This window comes from Galleria mellonella, unplaced genomic scaffold, assembly GCF_026898425.1.
Source record: "Galleria mellonella isolate WM207_F2 unplaced genomic scaffold, CSIRO_AGI_GalMel_v1 utg19, whole genome shotgun sequence".
Lineage (NCBI taxonomy): Eukaryota > Metazoa > Arthropoda > Insecta > Lepidoptera > Pyralidae > Galleria > Galleria mellonella.
In genome coordinates this window covers 1,142,971-1,156,036 of record NW_026442028.1, presented here as the reverse complement: position 1 = coordinate 1,156,036, position 13,066 = coordinate 1,142,971, and the positions used below count along the sequence as shown (strand labels likewise).

Sequence of the window (13,066 nt, the reverse complement as noted above, 5' to 3'; positions counted from 1 at the left end):
ATAAATTATAAATTAATGTAGCATGGAGTTCTTCAAAAAGGGGTAAAGAGGTTTCTTCAGGGTCGGCAACGCATGCGTGATATCTCTGGTATTGCAGGTGTTCATAGGTTATGGTAAACACTTACCATCAGGTGGGCCGTATGCTTGTTTGCCACCTCAGTGGTATAAAAAAAAATATTATTATTATTTCAATATTATCGAAAACAGTAACTAAAACAAGAAATTATTAACTTACTTGAATAAATGATGACTTATATGTGAATGTGTTCTTAGGGGACTTTGCTTGTATATAGACTGACATCGGTTTTGGAGCAATAACTGAAAATTAATAACGCTACTTCATATACAACAAAAAAATAATATGGTCACAACTATAATCCGAGATAAGGTAGTCAGAGGCCATTAATATTTTAATCAATATTTTATACATATATGGAATTTGTAGAAAAATAATATTATATATATAAATCTTGTATGAACACAATATGATGCGAGGATGTATGTACAATGTATGTACAATAAAGATTTTTACAATACAATACAATATGATGCGAGGATAATATTACTAGAAGAATATTTTTGTTGACACATACATATAGTAATATATTTGCTTGGTTAAAGGGTGAAATATAATAATAATAATATTTATTTAATCAGACTACATAAGGCCGCTTTTGTTAGTTACAAATTGACTTAACCTTTATATAACGCTCTTGCATTGATAACCTATCCCATCCAATATTTTAGGATGGGACAGTCCATTTTATCAGCAATTGTCTGTTCAGAACACTATTTGAGCTAACACTCAACTAGGAGTGAAGTTATAGGGTAGAGAGGCATAACACCTTAGTCCTCAGGAATGGCAACGCATGGGGGGTATCATGGGCGAAACAGTATACTCTATTATATCCATGGGACTATGTTTATAGGCGATGGTTACTACTTTCCATTAGGTGGGCCGTCAGTTTGTTTGCCATTCTAAGTTGCATAAAAAACCTACATACTTGATTTTTATTGATGATATTTTTATGCAATAACGTCGCGTTATTTTCGACAGTGTATTAAAATAAGAGTAAATTAGTTTGAAAGTAGATAAATAATAAATGGATGGGAGAAAAAAATCTATTTATGTGAGAATTAAATTAAAATTTGAATACAAGTCAAAATATAATTTGCTGAGTCATAAAAACAAATATATATTTGTATAGATGACTCTTTTGTGGAATAAGTAATATTAATTATTGTTTTTAAGAATGAATTCGCTCAGGGCTGGCATGCAAGCACGCTGGGCATAAAAGGAAAGGATACATTTTGGCAACATTGACGCCTTCACAGGGAAATGTATTGATTGTCGCTTTTATCATGTATTTTGATTCTAATTGCCAAACTATAATGAGAAAAAGCTTATGTTCTGTAAAACTTTTGTCATCATCACTTCAATAACATATTTTGTTCTCACTTGTCATTAAACTCCATTGGATATCTTGATAAATAGTGCTTTTACTTTACACATTTAATGGTAAATATATGTTGGGTGCGATGATGACGATGATATAATGGATTCGAATTTGATACGCCATTTTTCTAATTCTATTCCTTAGCCTAATATTTTAATTTTGTAGTTTTGCAAAATTTTTATATTATAGAACCTTATGTTCTAATAGTAAAAAATATTATAAGTTTAGTTAACTTATAATAATTTTGACTATTAAAAATTTAGTTCATATTGGACCTTAGAATAAAAATTTCGCTGTCATTTAATAAAATTTAATTTTAGACATATGTTAAGAGAAATGGCGCACTCCAATATAATAAATAAAATACATACTATGCGTGTCATAATCCTTATCGACGAGTGCATATTTAGCGACGGTTCCAGCGATGGCTGGCAGCGAGGCCATTGCCAGTTCCACTAGATTGTCCCTCGCCTCCTCCCGGTCCAACGTCTCAGCCAGTGACTCCGCAGATGCGCTCACGTCATTCGAACGGGCTTTAGATTGTTTGAGCTTGTTGTTATATTGTTCCGCCTCTAGATATCTACAAAACGAAATAACGTTTATTTTTATATTTTGATATCTTATTTAATTAAAAAAAAAAATGTAATATCCAGTTCACAGTTGACTAAAGTAAAACATATAAAAAATGCATTAATTTATTAATCTTCTTATATTTTGATCTTTGCTATTCAAGATATAAAAAAAGTTTAGTAACACGTGTTAAAATAATCATATGCACATAAATGGTGCCAACTACCAGGAGAGAAAAGGAATTGTTAGTAATGGAAACTAGTGACCCCATTACTAGCAATATATTTATTTATTTAACACTTTATTGCACCAACATAACAGGATTTGTTGAACAATTTTCAATATGTATAGTGTAGTACAAAAGGCGGTCTTATTACTAAGCAATATACCCTCTCAAATCGTCCTCCTTGCCGTTCCCACTGGGAACCATCGTGATTTATTCTTACGAACTTAGTTACCAGAGGGAGACTTTGTACAAAAGTCGATTGGTTGGGTACCTCCGTCCCATTCGTGTTTCTACCGTGAAGCAGTTGTGTTTGCATGGCTGTGTTTCGGTTTGAAGCGTGGGATATGGCGTGAATTTACAGGGTACAAAGGAATAACACCTGAGTCCTCAGAAATCGCAACGCATGGGGGGTATCATGGGCGAGACAGTATACTCTATTATGTACATGGTACTGCTGATGTCTAAAGGCGACGGTTACCACTTTCAATCAGGTGGGTCATCAGCTTGTTTGCCATTCTAAGTTGTATAAAAAAAAGATGGGCTAATCGGCCTGTTTTCATCCTCACCTATCATCTCTCCCAGATACCCTGCCAACGTATACCAATAGCATAGGCGGGTTAAATATTCCAAAAGAAAAAAAAACTAAAAAAGCTACCAATAATATAATCGCTTATGCTTACCTGGCATGTTGCAAGTAGTACGTGATCAATATATCTCCAGTTTGGGACTCGTTGCAGTCCTCTAAATACTTTATAAACACTTTCTCCTCAAAGGGCAATAATGTTACTTGGAGAATCTTCGATAGTTGTCCCGTGTTTCTACAGCCTGTAGAAATATAATTTGTAATTAATTTTATATAAAATTTTCAAATAAAATACTTTTTATAGCGAAGTTAAAACATTTAAATCAGGAAGCTGACTATTGGCGTAATCTAATTGGAATCAAATCAAACTATATTGAATAGACATGTAATGTAAATATTGGCGTCTATTCTATGTGTTTTTGATTGCCAAAGTCGGTCTTCTGTATAAATATGTTTTTTTAACTCAATGCCATAGTTACAGGTTAAATAGAGTAAAACGTGTCGGATAATCATTGCGTAAGAAGCGACATAACAGTGGGATTCTCTTAAGGTTAGATAGATACCTTACTTTGAAACTGATAGCTAATATATAAGGTTGGAAAACTTTTGGTAGTAATAGTTTATATTTATTTTATTTTTATTAATTTATACTTTTGCATACATTAAAATATGTCTACAAGGAGGATTTAATGCCTGATGGCATTCTCTACCAGTCAACCGTTACGATAAACAGAGAGAGTAAATGGCGGTGCATTAACAAAACAATTTGTAAATTAAATAATTATGGTCAATCTTTGAGTATTGGCAGTCACACGTATACTAATAGTAGCGAAATAAAAAAAAATAGTTCTAAATAAATAATCAGTAATATAAAAGTCCGCAAGATAAACCTAGTTCAGTAAAATAGACACCTTGCTATTACCACAAACAATAGCTGATCAGTTAAGCAGATCTTTCTTGCCATACCATCATATCAGCCTTTAACTGTCCACTGCTGAATATAAGCCTCCCCTTGAGGGGTTTTTGTTAGTAGTTGCCACGCTTGGCAGGCGAATTAGCAATCACAGTTAGGCTTTGGAGACGTTTTAAGACTCTTACGAAATATGGGGAAGGAAGGGGTGGCCTATTCTATGCCGGGATCACATGGTGGTCATTCTTGCCATATGCACTATAATATTATCGAGATTGAAGGCCCACTAAGTTTGATTCATGTACAATATTATTACAAATAATTGATAACATGCTTACTAACATGAGAATGGTCAATATGGTCAGTCCCCTTTGTAGAAAGAGAGATCAACTTTAACACACATAATGTAATCATCTCCTTTATAGACAGCGTTATACAAGGTGACTTACCTTTAAAGAAGAAATTTAACACTTGTTCCTTTTCTTCTGTCTTAGCTGTATTCTGGACACACATTCTAACCACATCTAGCGCTTCGAATACGAGGTTCCTCGCCAAGTATAAGTTACAACACGACTGCCAATCTTCCAGCTTGTCGAGGTCGTTGACCCTACTCGAGTTGAGTGTACCATCATCCCGCAACTGCACCGGCGCTGGTTTCCTAACGTGCAAGTATTGCAGGGCCGCTTGGGTTTTCTTTTGTGCTAGTAGAGATGAAAGTACGACATTGTGTTGCCACTCGGAGAGCGTGTTGCCCGTTAGACATTGTAGATTGTCTAGTGCAAACTGTGGAGAAATAATATTTATTAAATAGGGTACAATTTATAAAATTTACTGGAGAGGTACCAGTGAGTGATGATAGGTGAAGATGAAGCAGATCATTGGACATGTTTCATCCCTCTCATTCTCATCTATCTATCTACTCTATGGGCCATTGTGACAAATTCTTTGATAAATAATCACGATGGTTTCTAATGGGAATCGCATGGAGGTCAACCTGTTAAGGTATATTACTTGCAATGGGGCTGTTATCCCCATTAAAGTATTAAGGTATTATGGATTGTATCTCCAGACATTAATTTTTATGATTTTATTATCTTTATTTTATTGTAACGAAATTATAACTAAATAAACATAATCCTTGTTCAAGATGCAGCAATCGACCTGACTGTGCGCACGTCCATTTATAATCAATATAAACAGAGAGAGAAACATAACTTTTAAGATAATAAGTCTCAACAGTACTAAAATATATACTAACATCAAAATCTCTATGATCAAGGTGCCAGAATGCTTGAGTGGCTTTTATTGCAGTGTTGCTAAGTCCAAACATAGTTGGAAACTGCATCAACCTTCGAATTACTTCTTCATATCTGTAATAAATAATAATAAAATATTAAAATGCGAATGTAAAAAACATACTATTCTCGCAACCTAAGGTACGTAATCGTTTGTATTCAACAATGGCCATTACTGGCGAAAATTACTCGAGTTAGATTTTATTACTTTGAGTACAAGTTTCCCATATTTTGATAAGTTATCTGACAAGAAAAAAAAAGACTTAATAATTCTTTGGAGACATTTAAAGTTTCAAAGATACCGTGTGGTCCCAGCATAGAATAGGCCACCCCTTCCTTTCCCGCGGGTGTCGTAAGAGGCGACTAAGGGAGGGCGAGGGATGGACAGTATTATTCCTCTTAAAACATCTCCAAAGTCTAACTGCGGTTGCCAATCCGCCTGCCAAGCATATGATAATAATTTGAAGTCTCTCGAGATCCATTGTCCAAGTTATACACCAAGAACAAAACCATTTAATTGGATTCCAATAGTTAAAAAAAATCAGTCTCGCTAGATGGCGTCTACAAAAAGTGGATATAAAATAATGAACTAACTTACCGAACGTCATCGTAGACGCTAGAATAATCCACGAGGAGATATAAGACAAGCGAGTGTTTATGCTCGTCCGGCACGTCGGGTAACAGGTAGAGCCGCAGGAGAGAGTATAGCGACGGCGGCGGGTACAGACCAGTCTCGCTACCGCCGTTCCTCCACATTCTAAATAAATATTTAACACATTTTAAGAGCGAGATATTTACTTTAATTATCATATTGTGACCTTCCGAGGTTTGACGTGTTGACCCGTGGCCAGGACCCTTTTTTTTTTAATGGGTGATTATGGAATGGTAACCTCGCCCGCGCTATCCGGTATACGCTGGCGGAACACCAGTGAGAGATGATAGGTGAGGATGAAAGCAGGTCAGTTAGTCCATCGTGATGAATTCCACTAGAATTAACCACGATGGTTTCCAGAGGGAACCACATAGAAGTCGACCTGCGAGCGTTTATTGCTAACAATGAATCAGCTAAGTGACTCATAAAAATCGATATCCCAGGGTTAATAAAATATTCTTTTAATAAATAAAAATCATCCCCAAAAATGGAGTGGCGACCTCATGTGCATTGCAGGGAGTCTGTGAATGCACGTGGCTTAGAGCCGTTACTCATAGTAGACGATGGGGAAGCCTATGTTCAGCAGTGGACAGTTAATAGCTGATATGATGATAAAATAGAAACCTGCAGTCTGTGTAAGGGTAAACGGTCATTGTAACCTATAGACGCCTGCAACACTAAGGGAGTCAAGTGCACGTTGCCAACTCTATAGGAACCTTAATTAACCTATATTGAAGAACACTTTACTGATCGAATATATACAGTTACCCTATTATTATAAATCATGAAGGTTATTGTTCTATACTCACTGATGTATCCGTTCGCCACCAAACTCTTTTTCGATTAGTTGATCTATGTACAGCAATGAGCAGGATTTGTTGGAATTATCTTCACCAGCTGAGTTATCTAATCGGTTGAGCTTCAGTCGCCTGAAATAAATTAATAAGTTAAGTGATTTATTGTGAATTAAAATAACAGGTAAAATATTAGGTGATGGCGTATAGTATGTTTGTGTGAGTGAAGTATAGATGTAAGATATATTTGAATAGATTGATGTGTGGATTGTATGTCAGGATTACATATATTCCTTTATTTACCTTTATCAACAACATACAATAAATAGCTATAACAATAATTGTAATTCATGTACAATATAGGGGCTTAATTTACACATGCTACCTTACCATGCCCTTTTTTAGAAATAGCGTCGTAATTATAAATTTTCGGCACATACAAAACCAGACCGGGAAAATAGTTTAAATGCTGCCTTGTATTTGAAAGGGGGCGAGATTAGATCGCAGCGGGCGGCAGAGAGTATCCATACTGTATTTTAGTACAATTACTGTGTTTTTTTAATAGGTGATAATGATACAGTAACCCCACCTGTGCTATCGATATACACTGGCAGGGCACCAGTGGGAGGTGATAGGTGAGGAAGAAAACAGGTCACTTAGTCCATTCTGACGAATTCAACTAGAGTTAACCACGATAATTTACAGGGGGTAGGTCGAGGTCGACCAGACAGAGTATATTACTAGTAATGAGGCTATTTGACGCCATTAATAACAATCCCTTTCCCTCCTATTATACTGTGGTAGTAGAGAGCGTGGGCCCGGCGTGGTGGAGAGTAGATACGGACTGACCTCTTGTCGTAGAGCGTTTGTAAGGTGTGCGCGGGGTAGTGCAGGCGCGCGGTCCGGCCGTGCTCGAGCCGCTCGGGCAGCAGCCCCACCCGCAGGAACCACTGCACCACTTGGAAGTACAGCGATACTGTGCCGATGGCCTTGTACTTCTCCTCGATCTCGCTCAGGGCTGCAGGAAAACGCGGTCAATAATTACAATTGCTGTAAATCAATAATTTCCATATATAATTTTCTTTGTGACAGATAAGCATATGGCCCTTCTGATAGTAAACTGGGTTAGCATAGCCTATGGACACCTGTAGCATCTCATCATATAAAATGCTGCAATGATTCTATCCTTCATTCGTAGAAGATTGATGAGAATTGGACGAATTGAAATAGAGCAAATCCTTATTAAAAATAGAGACATATAAATTAAATTATTTCGCCAAATATCTGTGAAGCAAGCTCAAGTTATAGTCTCAAATAAGCCTCTTTCGATTTTCGTCACAATAGAGATAGTAATTAAAAGGCTTTACAAAATATTTGTGGCCAAATATAAAATGAATCAGTTCGATTTGAACCCTTTTAAAATAGTGATTATTTTTTATAGCTCATTGTTTTTCTTCATAACTTAAAACTATTTTCACATGATAATTTTAATATTTTTGTTAAGTGTGATTAGGTATAATAGAATTATTTTTATTAATTATTTAAAACTATGGGTTTTACACAAAAACCGACAATTTCATAAGAAAGAGGAGAAAAAATTACTATAAATGCAATCATTGACTTGTTCAATTAAAATATAATATTTAAAATAGTTTTTTGGCTCTCCTGAAAAGTGACCATTTTGAATTGAACCCTTTCTCACTAGAGGCACAGATATAATCTATAATCTGCACATAGTAGTCAAAATATAATAAGGTTAAACACTGTATTATGGAAATAATTTACGTAAAAACCATAATACGTAAAACATACCATCTGGCACTACGAGGCTGCAACACTTCGTAAGAACGGCGTCGAGAAGGCCAGTCAACTGCGTCAGTTGTTGAACGCAGTGCTCGAGACAACGTATTACATTTCTAAAAAAAAAATAAACAAATAGATTATAACAAGAAAAAAATATCATATTTATATATTGTATTTAAAAATATAAATTAAATATATATTAAAAATATAAAAAATATATACCTGTCAGGCAATGCAGAGGACACAAATAATGGCGCTGTCAGCTCCCTGGCGTTTTCTTTTAATTCTAAAGCTCGATCCCAACACCAATCGACCTAAAGAAATTAATTAAACTTAATTTTACATTTATTATCAGAATATTCATTAAAAAAATTAAATAATTATAAATAACATATAGAAAAAATTATTACAAAGCTAAATATATAGGAACTAATTTCATTTGACTCGTGTCTTCATTATAAAGCATCGTATAAACCAACTGTATAAACGTTAATAATCGCGTCTCTGTGCTACGGACGTTCTAGGTAGCTATATAATGTACGCCTGTGGAAACCCAATCACTAGGAAGGAAAGAGATCGCAGTCGATATCGGCGTACAAACACATTTATTTATTATTAACTACAGGAGTTATCGCACTCGCTGACAAAACTGAGGCAAAGAGGACCTCGTCGAGGCCTCCACCTGAGCCGTCATTGAAGTCTAAGACCTTTCAGCGTGATATAACTATAATATGGCTGCATGTGGTGAGCACCCACCAGGAAGTCGAGCGTGCAGCCGGCGGCCGCGTGCGTGTGCGTGCTCCAGTCGCGGGCCACGCGCGCCAGTAGCCGCGCCAGCCGTGCTTCCAGCGCCACGCACAGTAGAAAGCGCCGCTGCTGTTCCTGTTCAATCAATACAAATAAACTTCAATATAATAAGTCAAAGTTAATTGATAATTATAAATGACAAATATGTAGTACGTTTATTTTAACTAAATTTGTCTATAACACTTTTTTAATTTTATTAAAAAAAGATGTTTTATTTATAATTTGAAGTCTATGTGAGTTTAGTTCTTTGTTTCGTTCGCTTTTTTACTCCGTTGGTTTGCTTTGTATATTTTTTATATAATTATATTATCTTTCTAAAACACCGTGTTTTCATACCAGCATAGTCTTTTCGCCCACATTTTTGGTCCTTCGAGCCAGATAAAAATGTGGGCGAAAGGACTGTATGCCATATGTATAGCACAGGCGGGTTCACCATTTCATTATCATCCCTTAAAAAATCACACACACACTTGGGATTGAGCACCATAGATTCCAGGGGGGACCAGGTGAATGTTCACCTGATAGTGTATATTGCTAGCAATGGGACTGATAGTCTTCGCCCTCCCCCGCACCGTGTACAGTGTGGAGGTGTGTGGTAGTAGTGCAGAGTACCTGCGTACCAGAGTACACGCACCGTGTACAGTGTACAATGTATAGTGTGGCAGCGTGTGGAGCGTACAGTGGGGTACCTGCGTGGGGTGTGGCGGCAGGCGCTGCGCGGCGGGCGGCGCGAGGCCGGCGGCGCGCGCGGCGCGGTAGAGGGCGGCGGGGCGCAGCAGCGCGGCCGGGCCCGCCGCCGCCAGCGCGCCCACCAGCGCGCGCTGCACGCCCGCCGTGCCCACCACGCACCACTCGCTCGTGCTTAGGCACGCGCACTCTGCACACACGCACGCACACACACATACATACATACATACATTACTTCATTATTAAAAAGAAAATACAATACAACAGCTGTAAAGTTACATTTTTTTTTTACAACACGGGGCGAACGAGCATGCGGCTCACCTGATGGTAAGTGACTACCGCCGCCTACGGCATTGCAGGTGTGCTGCCGGCCTTTTAAAAAGGAATATGCTCTTTTCAAGAAGGCTTTGTTGTCGTATCGGTTCGGAAATACTGTTGCTGGAAGTTGATTCCAAAGAGTGGTTGTGTGTGGGAGAAAGTGCCTTGTAAAATGCACGATAGAGAACCGCCAATCGTCCAGATGGTTGGGATGAAATTTTAGTTTATGGCGGGTTGTACGATGGTGAAAATCAGCAGCAGGTATCAATCCGAACAATTCTTCAGAGCACTCCCCATGATAAATTCGTTAGAAGATGCACAGAGATGCAACATCTCTACGCAGTTTCAGTGGGTCGAGTCGGACAATAAGACGCCGATCGTCAACAATTTGAGCTGCCCGACTTTGAATGCAGTCTAACGGAAGGAGTTGGTACTGTGGCGCTCCTGCCCACAGGTGAGAACAGTATTCCACGTGTGGCCTCACTTGAGCTTTATACAGTTTCAGGCGGTGTTCCGGCGTGAAATACCGTCTCTCCCTATTGAGCACCCCCAACTTTTTGGAAGCTATCTTAGCTTTTTCCTCCAGATGACCGCAAAACTGGACGTCGCTAGATATATCGACGCCAAGAATCCCTAGACTCGACTTATTATCGAGGGAAGCGCCCTGAAAGTGAGGAGATACGACAAACGGCATCTTTTTTGCGGTGAACGCGCAGACTTGTGTCTTCTTAGGGTTGAAGTGTACTAGATTGCGTTCACCCCTTATCGAAACTTGATGGAGTGAAGTTTCGATTTCAGACACAAGTCTATTCCGGAGCTCAGCAGTATGTGCCCGCGAAATCTTTGCATGACCGGTGTATAATGTATCTCCTGTACTGTCGTCTGCATAGCAATGAATATTACTGATCTGTAACATATCATTGATATGCAGAAAAAACAGTGTCGGAGATAGTACACAGTACACAGAGATAGTACATACACAGTCTTGCGGGACACCAGCATTCACAGGTTTTAAATCAAAGCATGATGCTACGATCCTTGAGAAAGCTGGTGACCCAACTGCACAATCTCGCAGGCAACCCAAACGAAGGTAGTTTTGAGATTAGTGCCCTATGCCACACCCGATCAAAGGCTTTCGCAATATCCAGACTAACAGCTAAGGCCTCTCCCTTATTCTCGATTGCCACTGCCCATCGGTGTGTTAAATAAACCAAAAGATCACCAGCCGAGCGTCCCTGTCGAAAGCGGTACTGGCGATCACAGATCAGCTGGTGATCCTCTAGGTACCGGAGCAGTTGATGGTTAACGATTGATTCCATGACTTTCGAGAATAAGGAAGTGATAGCCATAGGCCTAAAGTTAACTGGATCTGAGCAGTTTCCTTTTTTAGGGATCGGATGTACCAAGGCAGTCTTCCAAAACTTTGGGACTATACCTGATGAGTAGCAGAGCCGGAAAAGACGCGTAAGAACCGGAGCCAACTCTGGCGCACACGTCTTAAGCACAATTGGAGGAATGCCGTCGAGCCCACTCGACTTATGGATTTCAAGGGAGAGAAGTGCTCTATGCACTGATCTTTGCGTGAATTACATACAAGAGGGCCACTACAAAAGTCGTTTACTTGAACACCACTGTCTCATTCGTATTTCTATCATGAGGCAGTTGTTTGCATGGCTGTATTTCGATTTGAAGGGTGGGGTATGGCAGTGAATTTACAGGGTACAGATAAATAACGCCCGAGTCTTCAGGAATGACAACGCATGAGTGTATCATGGGCGAAACAGTATACTCTGTTATGACCATGGTACTGCTCATGTCTATAGGTGACGGTTATCACTTTTCATCAGATGGACCGTCAGCTTATTTGCCATTCTAAGTTGCATACAAAAAATACATTAGAAAAAAAGGTAGTAAAAACAATCGATCAATCATTTATTTTGTGTATAATAAGTTTTTTTTATGATATGATGTGGTGGTAAAATATCTATTATCAATCTTATTGCCATACAAAATATTATTTAATTCTTTGCCTCAAAATAGTCCGAATACAAAAATACAGTAAAAAATTACGAACCATACTGCAGGGAATTGGGGTAGAAGTGTTCCTCAAGGCGCGTGGCGTGGTGGTAGGGAGCTACGGTGTCAGGTAGCAGTTTGACGTCCAACGCCGCGCCGCCGCCCGACAGTCCGGGCACCACCGCCGCGCTTAGGAATGCACAGCTTTCCACGCGTCGAGTTGCTACAAAACCCATTACAATTTTACAATAATCAATATCAGCAACTTCACATATAAATATTTGCTTAAACTCACTCATGAATAAAAATTATTATGTATGTCAAATTGATGATCCTATAAATTGTATAAAACAGTCGCTTCTTGCCGTCTATACATTTCAATATTTCAACTTACGCAATGTATTTTAATGTGGTTTTAAAGAAATGTCGAGAATTTTAAAGGTTTGTAATGTAATATTGGAGAAAACATATTTTAATAAAATTGTTCATTTTTACATCTATCTGAATGATGAACAAGATCTTGCATATACCATATGTCAAGGAGTTTACATATGACCCCCATTGGATTAATTATAATAGGTGTTTAACAATGTTTACTAGTAATAGTCAGTTAAACTCATAAAGTTACTAATATTGTTGCCAAAATACTGACTTTTGACAACTGCATCGTTTTTTCTTTTTGATATATTTTGCTTCTTAAAGAATCTACTAAGCAAGCTGCGTCAGTTAACTATTCCCTTTTCATAAAAAAAAAAAAAAAAAAAAAACTAATTGAATGAAATAGAAAATATTTTGTTTATATAAAATCAATTACCAGGCATCTGATCCTTATACCACTGATCCAAATCAAAGAGAAGCATGCCGTGTACTGAAGAGGAATTTGCATTTTCACCCCAACACTCCCAGACCAGCTGGCAGATATTTAACGTACCTGCAAACAATATACAA

The 13,066-nt window shown here is 38.0% G+C and overlaps 1 protein-coding gene across 3 annotated transcripts in view; it reads right to left on the bottom strand.

Moving 5' to 3' along the window:
* Positions 1-13,066, bottom strand: part of LOC113521535 (protein ELYS) — a 36,649-nt gene that overhangs the window by 18,030 nt on the left and 5,553 nt on the right. For all 3 annotated transcript variants that reach the window (XM_052894034.1, XM_052894036.1, XM_052894035.1), the window contains exons 7-20: positions 12,933-13,049; positions 12,177-12,341; positions 9,787-9,974; positions 9,047-9,172; positions 8,513-8,604; positions 8,300-8,403; positions 7,337-7,505; positions 6,503-6,622; positions 5,640-5,798; positions 5,005-5,116; positions 4,196-4,529; positions 2,934-3,078; positions 1,829-2,037; positions 236-318 (exon numbers count right to left, since the gene is read on the bottom strand). In XM_052894034.1, the coding sequence (XP_052749994.1) occupies positions 236-318; positions 1,829-2,037; positions 2,934-3,078; positions 4,196-4,529; positions 5,005-5,116; positions 5,640-5,798; positions 6,503-6,622; positions 7,337-7,505; positions 8,300-8,403; positions 8,513-8,604; positions 9,047-9,172; positions 9,787-9,974; positions 12,177-12,341; positions 12,933-13,049 (2,123 nt within the window). The remainder of the gene's footprint in view (positions 1-235; positions 319-1,828; positions 2,038-2,933; positions 3,079-4,195; positions 4,530-5,004; positions 5,117-5,639; positions 5,799-6,502; positions 6,623-7,336; positions 7,506-8,299; positions 8,404-8,512; positions 8,605-9,046; positions 9,173-9,786; positions 9,975-12,176; positions 12,342-12,932; positions 13,050-13,066) is intronic.